The following is a 21,434-nucleotide window of genomic DNA, read 5'->3' on the forward strand; positions in this document are numbered from 1 at the left end:
TATATATATATATATATATATATATATATATATATATTTCATATATATATACATATTTCACTCACACCTTGGCAAAAAGTTCGGAGAGAAAGATGTTGAGCACACATGATTTGTATTGATTCGGTTATTTAAGGAAAATTGCTCATCTATTACTTTCCCAAGCGATATCTTTGCTTTCAAAAATCAGCGTGGCACAGAATGACCGACAAGGAATAACACGAAGAGTGAAATCAATTTGATCTTCTTCATAAATATTGCAATTCTCCATAATGCCAGAATTTTTACTGCAATTAACCTCAAATCTTTCGCTTTTACTTCTGTCGGATCAGCTCGGAACCTGGCTTGGTCGTACATCACACAGTATATCGATATATATATATATAAGACATCAAATCCAATAGGATGATATTAGAAATTGCTCATACGCGATGTCCTTCGGTGAGCAATTAAATACAAAGTTCGCGGAATGCTAGTCGGAAGTAGATATTTAGTCATCCCAATAATAATAAGCATTAGCTTTCTGCGTTCATGGCCAAGAAATTCAATTCGGATATTTACTGCACATTCTATACCGTTCAAAAGATCACTAAGTTTCAGAAATACTCTTCCTTTCCCTTCACTTCACCTTATTATTGATTCAAAAGAAGATCACACAGAAGGTCACAGAGGCATAGATATTATATATTTACTATATAGGTCAGTCGATGATTAAAGTAGATATGCTCTGGTTAATACTTTCCTACAAACTGTCAGTATAATAGATAATTGAATAGTTGGATAGTTCGACAAGTGATATCATTCTTTATGCTAACGTGGAAGACGAGCTTAATGCTTTTATTTTGGAGTCATCAGCGTCAACTGACTTTGTAGAACATCGTGCATTTTTAACGCAAACATTGCCGAAGCGAAGTTTTGCAAGTCACTCTTAGCATTGGCCTTCAATTAATAATACACCTTTTCCCACCATATCCAGTAAGTTTTTTCTTCCTTAAAAAGCTTTTTACCGAAAATGTTCAAAAATGTTCAAAACTTTCCTGATTTAATGGGAAACCAAATAGAAACCATTGCACAGACTCATGCAAACATTTTTACAACAAGTAGTACTTTATCAGCTGTCCACACATAGAATCACAATGTAATGTATAGCTGTGTACAAAGTATCCGCATTCATTAAAAATTTCGACATCACAGAAATCCATCAATCAATTGTAATTTAATTCCCAAACAAGTTTCACAGAAGACTGGTTTGAAAATTTACATTTGCAGTAAACACTGTCGCCCCTTCAGAACGAGAACTGACTCTTCATCTTGCCATCAGTTTCGGATTCTGTCAGTTATTTCAGAAGTTCAGCTTCAATTTCTCTACACAATAAGAGGACAAGCACTAAAACCCTAAAATCCAGGAGGCGGGGGGGTGGGTGATTTGCAGCACCACGAAATATAGGCGACATAGAGATCGAATCAAATTGCAATGAGAGCAGACAGCAGTGAAGAGTAGTGAACTATACAAGTCTGTTTTTCAGACCCCTTTTCATATAAAGATTCAATTGACAAGTAGGCCTTCGCACGATAATAGACTATAATTTCTGATATCTATTTTATGACGAAAGTAGGTCAAGAATACTATTAGCCGAAGTGACGTAGAATATTTAATAAAAAAATAGGTTGCCTAACGCAACAGCTGCAACAGTAATAAGTAATTTACATATTTATAGTTAAAGGTGTTTCGAGAAGAACTGTGTAAGGATTGAAATGTGGCAAGCAAGGTCATCAAATATGATTGTTGTGATAACGCTATGTACCTCAAGAATTCTGAAAAGCATCTAGAACGAATTTAACTTAAATAAGAGAAGAAAAAAGGAACTCGTACCGGATTTATCGGATTTGTGCACTTAAAGACATCTAAGAAATGAAAAGCAAAAAAAAAAAAACCACAAATGTTTTTATGTTTTTAATATTTGTGAGTGTATTTCATAGAAACAGTTTCCATATGAAATACGTTTTTCCATTTTTTAAATTTTATTTATAAAAGTTATTTTTTATATCTTGTATTGTAATTTTAAAAGTCTAAACATCTCTAAACACTACATCCATACAAATATAATGAAATTTATATATTATCACGGATTATTTTTCTACAGTTAAAATGTTTGCTATTGTACTTATTAATATACATATAACTTCGGTCAGAAATTCGTTCGGCGCGTACATTCTGATACCTTGCGCCTGATAGGGCTCAAATTCGTAAGTCATGGTCATTGTATGCAGTATGATGTTATCTAAGTTCTTCATTGCAGACGATTGACTAAGGCTTCGAGCCTTAGTTAGGTAAACCTAACTGACTTCGTTTATATGCAATTGTTTTCCTATATATATATATATGCATGTATATATATTTATGTATGTATTATGTATTGATTTATGTATGTATGTATGTGTGTGTTTGTTCATAAAAAAACACAAAGCACAAATTACATTTTAACTGTTGAAAAGATAAGTGAATACAAATAGATATATATACAAACTTGTGTGTATGTGTGTGTGTGTGTGTGTGTGTGTATGTTTGTGTAATGAAATCCGAAAAAATTGCATTATTTTCCGCATTTGATTTGATGTTGTGTTTGCTGTTTATTCTCTTGTTTATTATTTCAATACAAATTCGCTTTATCTTACTATTGTACTTAAAATGTATAATAATTTTACGGTTTATTATTAGTTTTCATTGTTTTTGTGGTTAATGCTGTTCTTGTTGACGTTGTTGTTGGTTGTTTTTCTTTTTGTTTTTGAAAAAAAAAAAAAAAAAAAAAAATACTTTGCATTTCATTATGACGACAAAGGCGGCACCATAACGAACTAATTTATAATTTTAAGGTAAATAATAAAACAAACAACAACAACAATAACACCAATGGCAACAATAACAGTACAACGGCTGTAACTACAATTAGACCAGCAATGTAGTAAAGTATTATAACAATGTTGTTGTTGTTATGAATTGTTATTATTATTATTATTATTATTATTATTATTTGCTTTATATTTCCATTTTTATTGTTGCTGTGGCATAGACATTAAAGAAACGCTTAAAAATTAAAAACACTTAGTAAATATCACACTTTTTCATGAGTTTTCCTTCTTACAACGAAATGTTTTTTTTTTTTTTCCTTTTTGTTCGAGCAAAAGCTTCTATAAACTTATATAAATAGAAAAAAAAAAAAAAAAAAAAAAAATGAAAATATAATTAAACATAAAATGCAAATCATTTATGTATTGTCCATGAAATGTTAATTCTTTTGCTCGAATTGTGAATGAAGTGCAATGAAAACGAATTTTGCACTTATAACTCTAACTAATAATGTACTGTGTCTGTGTGGATGCGTGTTTGTGTGTGTGTGTCTGTGTGTGTGTGTGTTTGAATAATGGATAAAAGGGTGTATGAAAAAAAAAAAAACTAAAGAAACTTTACAAGATATGTTTGTTTGTTTTTCTTTTCGTTTTTCAATTTTTTGTTTTTCTTCTTTTTCTAAGAAAGTCTGGCGAGTGTACAGGTGGGATGAATTATAAAAAAAAAAAAAAAATTAAAAAAACATACAAAATACTTTGAAAACATTGCGCATAAATCTACTTAAAATTTGCAACAACAACACTGTACTATAACTCATTTAATGAGTTTCGTTTCTTTTTTAAAACTTGTTCTCTTTCGTAACAAACAGAGTTGCACAGCGTGGCTGCATGAACTCTTCGCCCTTTTGCCTTACATATGCGTGAATGAATACTTTTTTGACCTCCGCGTGTTCTTTTCCTACTAACTCGTAGAAGACTGCTATTCAGCAATGCCATCAAAAATTCTGATTCTATAATTTAGCTTCAATTGCTATCGTGCGTATACAATTTCCGTTTATTAATGGTATAGTCGGGGCTTATCGTTACCGTCCGTGACAGGCCCTTAATGAATTGGGGTAATAACGCGGTCCATCCTCTTTTATCTTGCCTTAATGTTAAATAAATTTCAAAAGTTGATACCATTTCTTCGTCTAGTTTCAGTTTAGCAATACGTCTAACATTGTTGGGCTCTTCTTCGTATTCTATAAATACGGTGCAACCTCGCACACCGCAAGGCTCACGTTCCGACACGCGTACAATGTCGGTCGCTATGCGCATTGTGAGATCGCTTGGTAAGGACACTTCTGTGCAGGTAAGATTACGAGTTTTCGCCACACGCAGTTCGGATAGCAAGCGTAACGAAAGCTCATTGATTGCTGCCTCTTCAATTCTGCCGCAATCGAATTGCTCTTCAGTTAATTGCAAATGCAGTTGTTGTTCTCTCTGTTGTTGTTGCTGTTGTTGCTCCTGTTGTCCACGGGAATTGCTATTCAATGATCTTGACCAATCTAAATATAACGCAAGAAAGCAAAAGAAAAAAAAGAAAAAAAACAACAAAATTTATAAAATCTGTTGAAATACACACAAAAAAGAAAGTAACAAATATATATATGTATATATATATATATATATATATATATATATATATATATGGAGGGTTATATAAATGACCGCAATAATAATAATAGTAATGGACAGAATACAAATTGAATTTCAATTTGAAATTAAATCACCAACACAATTACCCACTTGTCGACCTACCTTCGATGATGGGCATGCAAGATTTACGTTAAGGGAAAAGTATATATCAGGGATTCGATCTCTACAGATTATCTGCTCGCTACAATCAATTGTCCATTTCATCTAAACAGTCTCAATTGGACTCTCTAAAATTGCTTTACAATTTATTCGTATTGCGCATGCGTTTATCTCATGCAAGAATATTGTGAAGAGATTATCAGAATTAAAATTAGGCAGAAACTTGTTGCTTTAGGACACGTTCCGAATGATTTTACATTACAAAGATTCGCTTTTTCAAAAATTATGATCACAATCTCAGCCAATAAGAACTTGAGCGCCTTACGGTTTTAGTTAAAATCAATTTTTATAACTTACATTGGAAAAATGAAAAAGATTTTCTTTCGTTTTCATTGAAAGGAATCATTATCTCTATAAGCGTTATCTCTGTATGGGGGGCTTTGACTTTTTGTTCTATTTTTCAATAAGATACCCAAACATATACATAGTCTGTACATTTATGCACTGTATTGCAAATATAAAAAAAAAAAAAAAAAATCGTATCTAAAAACTGATAACAGTGTAATAAAAAATATTGCTGTTGTAATTTGTATAATAATGTCTTAGCTCGTTTCTTTTTTTTTTTTTTTTTTTTTTTATTGGGAAAGCAAGATAGGAATTCTGTTTATCTGGACTCTCCGACATCCACAAATCGTTTGATTCCCTTACTCTATTGAATATGTATTATAAGATAGTAAACGTAAGGTAGCGTGCATACAAAATCTAACTATAGCATGACATACGCTTAACATAGGCGTAGCGAACCCGAATGTGTGCATTTTTGATATAGCATATCAGCGCCTCGAAATAGTTACATATACCAACCAGTACAAGCTACTAAAGAATAGTTTCATTAATCTGAGAGTAAGATTAATATTAAAGATTAGTTATCTTATATTCAGATTACTTTTAATGGCGGATGAATCCACAACGACCGATTTCACTCAATGATGAACGTATTTCACTGCGAATGGGCGGCTACTAGACTACAAGCAATGAAGACGAAATTTAATATTTTAAGCAAAGTGATAGAATTGCGGTTGCAATTTTAATAGATAGGTACAGACGGAAGGCCGGACTGGCAGACACAATTACATTAACAATTCTGTTACTTAGGCCGATTGATAAGGATTTGTTTACTATACGCAAAATCTACGATTACGATCATTATACGAAAAATGAATGTAATTATTTGTCGATATTATTGATGACGATGATAAGGTACCGTATGCTCACCTTTAATGCGACTGGTAGCGATATTCCTGTAGCGTTGATCTGTATATTGATTTTGTACGGTTAAGACTTCCATTTTATTGTTGAGGACAGTATTTGGATTTAATGTGAAAATGTTCAAACTTTTATTTAAATCGCTTTTCGAAAGTCGCGGAACAAACGGCATGCACTCACTGCACACGATTAACAAAGTTTTTACAATTTTACAATTCTTCGTTTCGGTTTTATCGGCAAACGAATTAGTGTTTTTTTTTTTTTCTTTTTTGTAAAAATATATCTGTTTATTATGTTTCCAGCCGCAGTCTTACGTATATGCACAGTCTGGATTTAATGGCCACTATTTATTTTTTTTTTTGTTTTCCTTTTCAAAACTAATTAATAATCTTTAATTCAGTTTAATTAAAGTAAACTAAAGTTTAAGCTGCGTACACGCTCTCTGATATTCATAAAAAAAAAATTTTTTTTTTTTTTTTTTAGTTTGTTTGTACTCCTCCTCTTATTAATTTAATCTTTTAAAAATTCATTACACTCTTGTTACTTATTATTTTATTTTTAAACATTCATTAATATTTAATTCACAATATATAAATTTTAGTTACGCGGGTATACGAAATCAAGGGAGAGTGTTAGAAAAGTAGAGTGGAAGATCTAACTAACGCACGTGCACTCTAAAGCGTTGTGAATATCAGCAGTGTTTTCAGGCAACTAACTGCTTAACAGCTGTGCAGTGAGACTTTTATACTCGACACTTCATCATTGCTTACGAGACCGCGATTACGGGTCTATAAGATTGTATATGCGTATCGATGTGTTTGTATGTTCGCTTATACTTACTATATGTATGCATGTATTTATGTATCTAAGATTGTGTATGCATGGCTGCATGTATTGCTGTGTTTTTGCCTGTGTGTCTGGTTGTTTGTATATATATTTAAATATATGCATGTGTGTATATTTGTTTACATATCCCAATGCATTTCATACACGTACTTCTTGCATGCATACATACATACATCGTGCATATATACATAAATATATTTATATATATATATATATATATATAGTATATTAAACTAAGGTTTTGTTGATTGTATGCGATACTTGTTTTGATTTTGTTTCTTCGCTGTTTCTGTTGGATCTACAAAATATTTTACAACAAATACAACAATAGCTACAATAACACAATCGTTGTTGCCTGTATTTTGCTTGCTCTTTGCTGTTGTCATCGCGTTCTTACCTTTTACCGTCCACCTCATCTCTTGTTATTTGATTAGATGTTTGCTTAAACGTCGAAAATGAGAAAAAAGCAAAAAAAATAAAAATAAAAAATAAAAAAAAACATAAATAAATAAATAATAAAACAAATAAAAGAATAAAAACAAAATAAGAAAAAGATGAAAATAAAATAAAAATATCATGACAAATACACATTACACGGTACTATTACCCTACAATTGGGGCTAAACGCATAGCAAGTGTTAAATGATTAAATGATTTAATGATAGATAGAATTGATATACGATCTTAAAACTTGTCGAATCATTTTAAAAGGCTAAGAACCACTACTAGTTACTAAATATCAAATTCAGAACACGTTCTAAGAATTTTGGCTACATTTTCATTGCACACACGCACACACCCTCTTCCTTCCTCTCTCTCTCTCTCTCTCTCTGTCTCTGTCTTAAAATTTTTAATTCTAACGTGGACATATGAAATGCACTAATTCTTTATACCGTCACTTCGACTCCCCAATTACTATATGTATATGTATATAGATAGATAGATCGAATACCTTTCTGAAAATCTTTAAATCGTTTATTGAGGTCTACAACTTTCTGCGTAAGATATTGTTTTCAAAACATCAAGAGGCTGACAATTGATCGTTCGATCACCGTGATTGTAATTATAGTCGTGACTCCAGTGGGCTACCACGGTCATTGCGGTGCCGCCCAAACGACTATTATTCGATGCACTTAGACTGTCTTTTACTATCATACAGAGTAACAATTGAAGTGAAGTATTTCATGTTTCACTTAGGATCTTTCATGAAACTCTGTTTCCTTTGCTTAGCCCGCCAGTCCCGTTAGCTATCCTGATATGAGAAATAGCCGAAGCGAAGTGAATATTTTTCACTACGTTACATATAGATGTTCTAAAGCAACATACAAATCAAAAGCCGTCGAATTCATGAAACGCCGGCAAAACTCGGGCTTTTTGTTTGAAGTTCCTGACAAAACTGGTTTTTAGTATGATTCCTTTTATCTCTCATATAACGTCATCGTGTTTATTGCTGCTAATCTAATTATTGAGATTCTCCCACAACTTTTCATTCCCGTTTACATATATATTCAAAGTCTCCCAGATGCAAAATACTCCTTTCTCAGATATGTATATATATATATATATATATATATCTAGAAAGCAGACAAATCGATACGATAATCGGCATATTTCCTCTTCAATATAGAAAAGCAAGCGTTATGCTAGCAAATACGTATCTGATGCATCGTTTATGGACAGCTTCAACGCTTGTTGAACATTCTGCCCATGCCTCGGTTATGTAGTATGTATATATGTATATATATATAAATATATATATATATATATATATATATATATATAGATATAGATGTGTGTGTGTGTTTGTTTGTGCATGTGTAAATGTATATCTGTAACTTTAATGTGTACAATCAGTAGTTGTTGCTGCTTGTGTATTTGAATAATAAGTACAAAAAAGTAAATACATTCACACACACACAAAACAAAAAAAAAAAAAAAAACAAAAAAATCAGCCACAATGTACTTTGGTGCTCGGATCTATGTAGGTGTGTGTATTCATGTGTGTACTCATGGTATTAAAGCAAACAATTTACGAAAAAAAAAAGAAAAAAAGAAGCAAAAACAAAATACAACATAGGAGAAAAGGAACACAACAACAAACGATTATGATAAAAAGAAACAAAAAGCAAACAGAAAAAAGTAATCAATAAATTAACACTTTTTTTTTTTTCATTTTCAATTAGTTGTTGTTGTTTTTCTTTTTATTTATTTTGCTTTTTTCATGTATTTTGTTTTCTTTTATTTGTGTCATTTGCGTTTTCTTTGCTTTGCATGTGGTTTAGTCTGCAAAAATATGTTTTTCATTTAATTTATTGATCGTGCGTTTTATTTTATTTATTTATTTATTTTATATTTTTTATTTTTTTGCTTTTTATTCTCTTGAATCATAATATATGCGATTTGCTCTCACTTGCTCTTACTCTCGCTCGCTATGTATTTGCATACCAGCGAGGGGTCATAATAACTTTTTTAGTCCGTTTGTAGAACGAACATAATAAGTTTCGTTAGAACATGATTTTTTTTTTTCATTTTTTTAATTTTTAATTTTTTTTTTCTTGTTATCAAAACAAAACAAAGAGAATTTCAAGTTTTTGGTAAACATAACTAATAAGATTTGGTCAGTTTGTTAAACTCGAAGCTAAGTACACATCATCTTGTGAACGATTTGCGATCGGAACAACAAGGTTCACCTAAATGGACTGACTAAGAACGTTCAAGAAACGCTTTTATAAAATAAAAAAAAAAAATTATACATGTCCTCTACGCTTTGACAATAAAGTGCAAAACAGTTCAAGAAACTCTAGTCGCGGCAGCTCCTACATATCTTTATTATTAATGCTGATGCAATAAAAGGTACCTTGTTTTCCTAATTGGGTCTAACCCTCCAAATTGAATTTTTCGTGCAAAGAGAAAAATTAAGTACAGGAAACGAGACGAACATCGCATATCAGAAATATTCGGTCCTTAAAAAAATAAACGCGATAGGATTTTCTATGTCTACGTACCGTCGTATAAACAATTAGACGGTAGAACAACCGTTTTTCACTTTTAGTTGACTTTACCTAAAGAACAGTACCGACACGCTGACAGTCTTCACGTCCGTGTGCGCGAAATTTTTACCCTGATCTTAATTCATTTTTCATATTAGCTGCTGAGATCGTTACATATAGAATACGTGAGAAGATCTGCGATCTGATTCACCACTGCCCCTTGTATATGTAATGCGATCTCGATTGTTATGAGCTAGAAGCCGGAAGATGTTGAAGAACAAATGTCTTCCCTTAAAGCGTAACTGACATTAATCTAGTTAACTTCGATCCGTTGCGTAATGTTAATTCGCTTCCAAATTACTTATCGATCACCAAAGATAAAGAGTTGAAAGCAGCTTTAAAAAACTAAAGTTACTTTCTTGCAACTTCAAAAAGTCAAAGTCAAATCGCAAAATTTGTTGCTCAGCTAAAATGGCGTTTGTTTGACGATTCATCTTTCACTAGTATTGGACAAAAGGATTATCGTATTTCGTAACATGCACATGTATAGCTTGGTCTTCGAATTTAAACTAATTTTAAAGAAAATGGTAAAAAAGTAATTTCTACGCGTCAGTGCAATTTTCGTATAAATGAAACGACATAAGTTACCCAACTTGTCCGTCTTTCCCTTTATTGATGATATTTATAAATAATGAGATAAATGACATTTGCCGAAATAAGGAGCTGCAAATACCCGATCAATTACTTCATTCAGATATTCATTTCCATAGCTTGTACGTGTTGTATATCTTTGGCGATTGCGTCTAGAAGATGCAATTTTCACTTTGAAAAAAGTCAAGCATATAATGAACCGATTTGCGCCACATCTAAAAAGATGGAATAGGTTAAGTTTTTTTTTTTCTCCTTTTTTCGAATTCGAAAGTCGTAAGTGGTAAAAAATGAGTCTGTGATAGGAAAAGTTTCGCATTCGGATCGAGTGTGTTCACGTTTTGTAGGGTTTTCGCAACGTATCTTTAAGCAATGCACAATATATATGCAAATGACATGTCCAAGTAGTAGTACATGCACATGTATACCCATCTTTGTGCATTGTGCATGTGTGGATGTGTATGCACATCATACAGATTTTATTTATTTATTTATTTATTGAAAAAAAAAAAAAAAAAAAATTGTAAACACTGGAGGAGAAGTATAACCGATATATAGAATGAATCTGTGCGCCTATCAAAATAGTATTTATTGTTGTTGTTATTATTGCTATTATTTATTTTATTGCAGTACTGCTGTTGCTGCTGCTGTTATTATATTATTGTTTGTGTACATATTGTGCATATTTAATGATGTTTTATTTTGTGAATTCGTAATCAAAACAAGAAAACAACTGACAACAAAAGGGTTGAAGGCTGTCATCAGTTTTTGTAATTGTGTAGTAATCATATGTAAATTTAACAAAGTTTGCCTTTTTTCTTCTCTCTTCTGTTATTTTTAAAAGCCCATAATTTAGATGATGTAAAATACCATATAATCTTTATATAGACCACATAACAGTATGAATTGTGCGATATAAGAAAGTATTGGGCGTTCATTGCGAACTCAAAATACATTCGTTCGATTCATACTTCCTGCTATTAGGGTCAATATTTTTTAGACTTTTTTATTATACGGTACACATACGTATACACATCCATATATAGATGCATATACATAAACATATAAGCATATACAGGCACACGGACCTGCGTATATATATATATATATATATATATAGGATACATACATGCGTCACATTATCATACGATACTCGAACTCAAGTGCTCATACGCTTATGCTTGTGCGTGTGTTATTTTTTGTACGACTTTTTTTTTGCGCTCTCTTAAGCTTCTTCTTGCTTTCTATGCTCGCCACAAGGAGTCTGTCTAATCGAAACAGACATTGTAGACATTTACCTTTCCGTCTCTCTGCTGTCCGTCTATAGCAAACACGCTTACAACATTAAAAATAAGTGGAAAAGAATAAATTTGCTCTCATAAACTATTCCTAAGTTGTTTAAATTATCAACTCAAAACTATAGAGTTTCAAAATTCAATCTTAAGTTGTTCTTAATTTGATCTCCGACACAAGTTTAAAGTGACATAAGCGGCTCGCTCACCAAATTAAACAGAAATAAACTGAAATCCGTGCGTATAGGTTTGTATTTCGTATCAAACATAATAATGAAATGTTGAAGAAAGGAGAAGAAGAAGAAGAAGAAGAAGAGGATAGTTTAAAATATTGCGCGATATTGAACAATCGTAGTATTGAGTAAGTGGATCTTCGTTCTATTTTACAATAGAATATTGCAAGCAAACTATTAATGGCAAATAAAAGATTCGGACCAAATCGATTATAACTGACCGTGGATTGTGTCACATGCGGAATAGAATTTATATAAAGATAAGGATTTTCTATTTTCTTTTTTTTGTATGCAAAGCAAACACTCGATGTGTACGCTGTTTTTACTTTAAGTGGGAGCGAGTTAAGAGTACTACGTGTATTGAAATTTCCTGGCCCAGGTTAAAGGCATAGTTTTGGATGTAATTGAATGAAAATATATCATTTATGTATTTTTACATATCTGCATAAACATTATTATAAATAATTATAACTCTGCTGCGTGTTGTGTTTCTCTTCTCTAGTTTTATCAATTTTCTATATGACTGAGAACCAATCTGACATCAAATTTTATATTCAATACAGTGTTTACGTGTGCGAGATGTGCATGTGAATATTAAATTTCAATCAGAATTCTATGCACAATATCACAATAGAGTGCCTCTTTGAACGTTGCTTTAATATTAATTTATTTTTGTTTTTTATTTTTATTTTCATTTTCATTATGAATACCTTAACAGACTGATAATGTATAAATTGTTAGCCTGTTAGCCTGTCTATCAGTCTGTTTTGGTTTTGTAATATAATACGCTCAGTTTTACAGGGTCACACACATGTATATATATATATATATATATATATGTATGTGCATATTTTGTGACTGTGTGTCGGTTTTTTTCTACGCGAAGTGGAGCTAGGAATCTTCAAAAATACTGCTGTCTCGTCCCAGCATGCGGCATGCACTATTCGCCGCCCATGGCGTCTACGTAGTGAAAATAGCTCTCCACAACCATCTCGTCGATGACTCTCCTCGCGGAGGCTGCTTGCTATTATATCACATCTTCTGGTACGATCTTAGGTAGGAAGTGAATTCTCTTCTTGAATCCGACAAACACTTCTCTCCACCCCCTGCCTTCGTCAACAGTGCTTCAAACATCCTTGCTGCTCTAAGCTTATACAGCGAAATATTGCGTGCAAGGCGTTCCCCATCACATTTCCACAGCTCGGGCACAAGGGCGAGTTATCGTGTCCGAATCTGTGCGTGTACTTCTGGAAGCACCCATGGCCAGGCATGTGTATATATGTGTGCCTATATGCCTAGGTGTCGAATGTATTCGAAAGTGTAATCTTAAGTTGTCTCACTTCTTTCTCCGCGTCTGAGACTAGAGACAAAGAAAGTCTAGTGCGTACTTTTGTAGAGACTATAGATTGATAGAGATGCGGATACCATAGGTATATCGCTGTGTCCAATCGGTTTTATGGATGCCTTATGGCAAATGGGTTGATTTGTTGAAGAAACTGTGAACAGTCGAGAAGATTTGGATCTACTACAAATTTTCTTCTTCTTCTCACCGACCTTCTTGGTCACGTACCACTCTCAAAGATGACATCGTGTCTGTTGATATATTAAAGACAAACTGTTATGAGTTTTTATACCAAAAAAAATTCGAGAATATAAAACACTTTGTAATCATTAAGATGAATTTTTTGCACTCTATAACGATATTTTGGCCAGATATTTTTAATTGATGTTTTTAGGAATGTCTATTGTGCGCTACAAACCGCTTGGCCTTTGAAATGATAAAAATTAGAAAAGTTATGTATCCCAAGGAATCTTGGGATACTTATACCTCTTTAGATAGACAAACGAGATTTTATCCGTAATGCCATGGAGATGCCGAGCTATTAGATATTATATAGTAAAATATTAAGTAGAATTTGTTCGGGGCTATTTGTTACCTAAGCAGCATATATATTATATTAGCCGAGCCTGTAGTATTACTGATAATTTTTACTGCAAGTCTTTGTACTTTGAATGCATGTTCTAAGAGTTTTGTTTATTTTATAGAAATCTTCAATGAAACATGCATTCGTTTATATGCATACAAGAAAATCTCGTACTTATCCCCATGCATATACGAATGTTTTTAATAATTAGAGCACTCGCTCAAATGTTCAACGAACGCGTTTTGCTGGGCAGTAGTACATGGGCTGTATGCAATAATGGCGCGACTAGTATTAGATCATCATCGCTAAGAGGTCTCTTGGGGTCTTAAAAATATAAAAGTAAGAAAAGCAAAAAGACAGATGTTACTTTCTTTGATGTGTTCATTGCTGACGTCAATCGAATTTTAATTTGGTGTGCATTTTAATCGAAAAGCGGTAAAAAAAAAAAAAAAAAAAAAAAAAATTAAGTATAAATATGATTAGTATTAAAAATAAAATAATGTTCAGATTTACAAAATACAAATTTATATATTAACAAGAAAATTTGAAATCATACTCGCGCAACGTGACAGTCGGCTTGTTTCCAGCAAAACGTATATCAATTAAGACTGCATAGACTTCTACTAATAGAAATGAAGTTATCCTCAGTTAAAACCCCCTTCATCTCCCAGGCAGGCCATCAAGATTTTTAATTGTAAAGCGAAGAATCGCAACCACAATGGCAAACTGAGGGCTATGCAATCTTACGAGCATGACATTATAGGTCATGTTTTTGAATTTACTTCGAATCAATTTTTTTGCGTATGTTATGTGCGTTCGTATCACTTATTGTGTGTGATACTTGAACTGGTCCTACAGCACTTGTAGTACAAGGATGCATTAAGTTTGTGCGGATGTATTCAATACCCAGAATGACATTAGATAGAACCGTCTTTTTTTTATTTTTTTATATCAAACTGTTTGCTGAATCGATGTAAGCTTGTCTGTCTATCGCTCCATCTCTCCCCCTCCTGTCATCTTGTATTCAATCTCCAGGCCGTAATTTCGAAAATATTTCGAAAATATCCAGTACACTGACATATAAGTGTTTTGTTCAAATACGAATGCTATTGAAAATAGTTTCGAAGTGGTAAATTTTTCCGATCACATGCCCGGAAATGCCTTATTTCGACAAGTAGTCATATAAATAACCATAGTGTTGTGTAGTGTGTGTATTTTATAGTGCACCGCGGCCCACCATAATCTTTTTATTTGTTTTTTATAAGCCAAATGCCGGCATATTTTTTTATCCTAGCATCTCCTGGACCATATCGTTAACTTATGTCAATTTCTGATGCGATTGATTTAAAATAACAATTGTTGATCGATAATAGTACGCTCTAGCGCGTTACAATAACGCTACGATCAAACGGAGACCGTAGTTTTTAGAGAAAAGCGGTTAAACGTTTGCATATCGATCTCATTATATTTAAGGGATCACTTAGCACCAGTAGAAGAAGCAATGAAAGAAAATTCATGAAATAGTGCTCACTGCCTATTAACGTGAAAATCGCACATGTAAGAAAACAAAGTTTATTTGTAAATAAGAAAAAATGAAAAACTGAAAATAAAAGCATTTACAGAAATAAAAATGGTACCGCGGTGTACACAAAGTATTTAAGAAACGAAAAAATGCATAAACGAAATAAATATTATAGGTTTAAATATTAAACGAGAAATTTAATTAAATAATTATAAAAGAAACATTTAAATGCGAAGGAATTACGAGTATATCGTAAATTGTATCGGAATTGTTTACATTTTTATTGCATTTTATTTTTATTTATTTATTTTTAATAAAAAAAAGTATTTACACATACCTATAAAAAAATTTATATTTATTTAGAATAAACAAGCAATTTCGTTACACTTCAAAGGCCCCAAAGGCATGGCAAAGAGCCCAAAAGCAAGGAAATTGCGTGCCATACAAATTAAAGTTAACAGGCATGGACAGCATATTATTCATCTCCGAACAGCTGCCGCGAAATCTTCATATCGTTACTGATAATGAAAAGTGGACTCGCTACGACAATTACAAGTGAATCCTATAGTCGGGCAAAACTGACAATTAGATACCCTAAACTACTTCGATTAGTAAATAATATACCAAAAACTATACATTCATTCGATGTAAATGTTATGTAATTTTCATAGAAGATGCATAAACGCTACATTTACGAAACTTGGTCTAGTTAGCAAAGGTTTTTTATTTTCCAGTTGTTTTTCCGTCATAACAAACCACATATTAGGCTTTATCGCCATAGATGGGTTCGCTCTCATGAGAGCCCCCATATCTGATACAGTTTCAAATTCCCTGTAGTGAATTTACTACGGGCTCTCTGACATTTGAACATTAAATTTTCATTACAGCCCCTACATACTTTGGGATGTAAAGAATTTGTAGCAAGGGTTTAACGTGGGTTCCTGCCTGAAAGGCTTAACCCCACGGCGGCCCAAGCCACTTTAAGCGTACTACGTCCCCTGGCGAGTTAGACAATCCCCACAGAGTAAGGGCCTAAACAACACCAGAGTCCAGAACGGTTTATTGTGTATGGAACAATAAACCCCACTCTGGTCAGTGGTGAGGCCTAGCTGCACTCAAATTGTTCCACTTTGGCTAGGAACTTGCCAACCACAACCTACCCGAAGGGCCGCACCCAGGCAGTCAGGACTCACAAATTGATCAACTATATGCGTTCAAAAAGGGTAAAAATTGCGCTCGCTTCTGCCGTAAGGCTTCCACGGCGCCGTTGATCAATTACCACCATTACCATTACCATTACTTTGGGATGTAAAAAAAGAGATCTACATGGACCAAATTCGGTAAGATTAATATTTAAGTCAAATTATTATTATGAATTCAGAAGCATTGAAAATTTAGGCCTTTTCACAATCGATTCAATTTTCGCATAAACACTTTTATGAGAGGGGAGTTCAGCATTGATTGTCTTTGCCCAATCAAATTTTTACACTAACTTGAAATGTCGAAATCCTATTACCAAGTGATTTTTATCGCGACATTGTGAAAGTTTCACTATTTTTTCATATTATAAGGCGTTATATGGAAAATGGTTGAAAAAGTGGTTCGATCCGAACTGTTTTCAATATTAACCGTCCTTGGGCCAAAACACGTCAGTGCACCAGTGCGAGCTGTAGGTTGAACCCAACAACACGGACAGACGGACAGACAAGCTTAGCAGTTAAACAAGCGATCTGTCTAATAAAAGGTGGGCCTATCTCAGGTTCCTCTGGGTGATACAACTGTCCGAACAAACTCACTATTCCCTGTACCTGTGCAAGAGGTATAGGGTATACAAATTATGGACTGAAGCCGGTCTTGCATTAACACTAACGGTCTGTGATATTTGCTTGGATAAATTGTGGGCCGTTGGTATATTATTTGTAAGTATTACAGATTATTTTTTTTTTAGCATCACGATGTAGACCGTCGTATTGACAATGTTAACAACACTGAAGTGAAGTGTCTTGTCCGGCACGCTCTCTTCGACAGACATTACATCTTGTAATCAACGCAGATATCAATCGATGATTTATTGCACGTCCGAGCAAAGCTTTAATTCTTATGACGATACTCAGGAGGGAATCTCTCCATTGATACCCTGAAAATGCTAGTCGCCCTTTCTGCATGGAATTTATAGTCTATTAGATATGTTGGGACAAATGCTTTCCAAAAGAGTCAAATTATCTTCAATAAGGGCGTTTCTTCTGTAAAAAGGGAACAAAATAACATGACAACAATAACAATGCGTCTAGAAAGATGCAAAAAGGAATGGCTAATATTAGATTGATGGTTTTATAAAAAAAAAAAAAAAAAAAAAAAAATGTTTTCACTTCTCAAAATCCCTTAAAACTTATTTATATTCATACATATATATATATATATAGCTGGAAAGAATTATCCAAATCTTAGATGACTTCAGCTCATATTCATCGCAAATTTATAATCAATGTCCGATACGAAATTTTTGGGTTAAGGAGCTCAGGAGCGATGTGTCGGCCTAATCACAATAGGTATCACATAAACCTTGAGCCTTCGGTTTTGGTTATATATAGCGGATGCCTTCCGTTTCATATAGGTTTTCATAAGCGCGTGCGTCCGTCGTGTCAGAACCAAACGTTTGGAACATTTTCACCATGCATACAGAAATGGAAAAGTCATGGAATTCTTCTCATAAAGAAGATGAAGAAGAATCTCTTATAAAAGCAATCTGCTGACCGACATTAGTCACTTGTTCTTTGAATGTTATCGAAGAGAACAGACTGAAAAGCAGTTAGTATCTAGTAAATATAGGTAATATCCATTTACTTAAATGTATATATGCATACATATACATATACATATTTACATCGAGCTATAAATGTATCTACGAAAACGGAGACAAATTATATTAAAACATTATTTTCAAACGATAAGATAGAAAACCTCGTCTGCAACCAGTTATAACCAGTTTGGTGATCTATTAGCACTTATAACAGCTTTACATAGCTTCACTTACATCCACATATAAATATACATACATATATATATATATTTATTTTTTTGTTTATAAAAATAAAAGCGGTCATATACTGTGAATATAAAAAAAAAAAAAAAAAGATGGGGTGTTTATAAAATTTTTTTTTTTTTAAGATTATATAAGTGTTATTTATATTTTTGCAATTTACTTTATATAAACATGCGTTCTTCCATACATATACTTATGTATTTATATTTATTTATTTATTTATTTATTTAGAATTAATTATAAATAAAATAAGCATAAAATTATTATATATACGGCTTAGATCGAATTTTTATATGCATATATGCGATACGTTAAAGCGATTGCAATGTGGGGCGAAGTAATCTTTACTCGCTCATACGACATACATATATATGATATATATGTGATAACAATATTTAAAATGCTTTTCGACAAACGTGGGCGAAACTTTTGCAATTTACTCATTAAAATTATTCGAACCTCAAATGAAAATTACAATAAAGAAATATTCGAGACCAAATTTGAACCTATAATGACGAGTCGACGCCACACTCTAAGAAGAAAGCGTGAATGTTTGGTTCTTCTTAATATCTGCCGGCAATAATAAAACAACAAGAAAAATAATTTTACATCAATTTATACGTTTAGATAACGTGAAGGACATGGATAAATCTATTTAAGCCAACAAAGAGTTACATAAACTATTTATCACTGTATGCAGCAGATACGTGTGCAGGGATCAAACGTATTTGTCTCTGCAAAATTTTCCACTTACTTAAAATAACATCAATTAATTTTCTCTTATGCATGTCAATGTGCATGATTCCACCTTGAGTTTAGAACTTTGACAGGCAAGGAAGGCGCCATCCGGAAGATGAATTTCCGGTCGATGATTGTTTGTAGTAAATCCAAGCCTTATCGACCATCAGCGTATTGTCCGCCAATAAATCCCATCCCATTCGTCGCTGTATTCTTCGAGGAGTTTTTGACCATCGTGAACTAAGTTTTTTCTTCTTTTAGACTTTGCCCACTTTTTAGCTTGATAATAGTCATCTACTTACTGGCTCCTGCGCAACACACAAAAACCAGTTAAATGCAGCTCTTCCGGGCAATTTAAATTTACTTCACGGGGAGAGGTGCACGTATACTTTTAATTAAATTTTTATGTAATGTAATAACTAATTTTTCATTTTTGAAAGACATAAAGACAATGAAAATGCCATAATTGCATCCATCATGCAACATTCTTTTTCTAAACGAAACAATTTACTTTTTTAACTTATTTCAAAAAAAAGCTAACTTCACTTACTCGTCGATATTTAATTTCACACCAACACCACAGAGGAGAGGAGAAATTCATTACCACATAATATCTTTTATATATTATCCTGATCACTTGCAACTGTTGCACTGAACAACAATTTCTATAAAACAATTCACATGCAATGTTTCGGTTCACTTGAATATCGAAGCCTTAAAAGTGTTCGTAGTATAGGAATCCGCTTCCTTTAAGCGGATTACACGGTGGCTGCTCGAAATGGAGAAAATTAAAATCGAATGTATATGAAAACGCTTCCGATCGCAGCAGAGTCTACGGGAGATGTGAGGAGAAAGGTCATAGCCTAAACCATAAGACTCTAAGCGACAAGCCTGCATAAAAAAGGAGGAAAAGCGTTCATGTCAATGATGTGCACATCAATCCAAAAAGACCTAAATACAAGACCATTGCTTTATATTAACTGCGTTCTTATGTTGCAAAGAATATTTTCACTATTGTCTTGTAGACATCGCCCTACGTGGTCGAAGCTCTACATAACAGGGTAAACGAAAAAGACGTTTCAATCACTTTCGGAATCGGATTGAATGCGCGGGTCACTCTAGGTTAGGAAGATACTTTGCTGTAACGAGCCTCGAAAAATAACGCACTGAGGAGTACCGCCAATCTTCGCCCATGATGCGACACCAATTTGTGCAACAATGATTCAAAAACTGGATATTTTGTAATAAATGGAAAATTTGAAAAACTGCTCTCCATTCCAAAAATTTATAAAAATCCTACGTATTATTCCTAACATATTATAGAACACCGTATACGACAGCCTATTGTCGATGATCGCGAGAAGCGATGCTCTCCTTTGAATCGCCAACACGGATTTAGAAGATCACTTTCTGTAATCGGCGGGCAGAAAATACGTAGTGAGCCTTGCATCAGCCGTCGTAGATTACCATTACGAGCTTAAACGCTCACTCTCTATAATTGACGCGAAAACCACATAGTGGGTTGCATCAGCGGTCAAAGCTGGCGAATCGTCGAGGCAATCTACCTGCTAAAGACGAAAGACAAAATAACCTATGAAAATAGCCTAAGAATTGTATTCAGCTGCTCCGATTCAGCAAAGAAAGAACTCCACTTGAGCTTGGGTGAAGACAAGTACTTTCACGGATAAACGCTTGACGTAAAGAAAGCTTTCAACATTGAAAGAATTTTACAAGAGCTATAAAAGAACGATAGGTCTTCTAATGACTTATGTGCCGGCTTTGCATTTTGGAACAGTTCTTCTCCGGCTTTCATGGTGGTTGTCATCGTACCTAAATTCATACTGGAGGCAGACATTGGACTGACTATAGAGTTAAAAAAGGTAGGTAGATCCCGATTTGACTACAAGTGTTAGTTAATACACTTTGATGGAGGCAAATTTTGTTGTTGGCGATCTCTCGGGGGATTGATGCTGTCTTGACCTCGTGGAGAAAAACAGCTTCTGATGGAAACGAAAGTTGATCTACTGTTTCTCACTTTTTATCATCGGGCGCCATTGATCTAAACATTCATATGCAGTTGCCCATGAAAAATTTCAAGAGAAATGTATTGCGCAAATGGCAGCAATCATTTTACCTGGAGCAGGGCGAATTTAAAAGGCAAGCGGTTCACGTGGTCAGTTGGAAAAATTCCCGGAAGAGTTATTCTCACTGTAGGGACCCGTGGGTGTTTCACCAATTTTTCGGGATTATCACTAAAGCCCGCTCTTTCCGGAAGTGCAGGCCGTACGTT

At 33.5% G+C, this 21,434-nt stretch overlaps 1 protein-coding gene across 1 annotated transcript; it reads right to left on the bottom strand.

Annotated features, from left to right (window-relative positions):
* Positions 1-3,509: 3,509 nt before the first annotated feature.
* On the bottom strand, positions 3,510-6,406 carry LOC119631774 (protein scylla-like). Its single transcript, XM_038024268.1, has 2 exons — positions 5,917-6,406; positions 3,510-4,391 (listed from the first exon to the last, which is right to left on the bottom strand). Exons 1-2 carry the CDS (start codon positions 6,077-6,079, stop codon positions 3,868-3,870), a joined length of 687 nt encoding a protein of 228 aa, XP_037880196.1. The 5' UTR covers positions 6,080-6,406; the 3' UTR covers positions 3,510-3,867.
* Between the last annotated feature and the right edge of the window lie 15,028 nt (positions 6,407-21,434).

The sequence above is a fragment of the Glossina fuscipes genome, unplaced genomic scaffold (genome assembly GCF_014805625.2).
Source record: "Glossina fuscipes isolate IAEA_lab_2018 unplaced genomic scaffold, Yale_Gfus_2 1, whole genome shotgun sequence".
Lineage (NCBI taxonomy): Eukaryota > Metazoa > Arthropoda > Insecta > Diptera > Glossinidae > Glossina > Glossina fuscipes.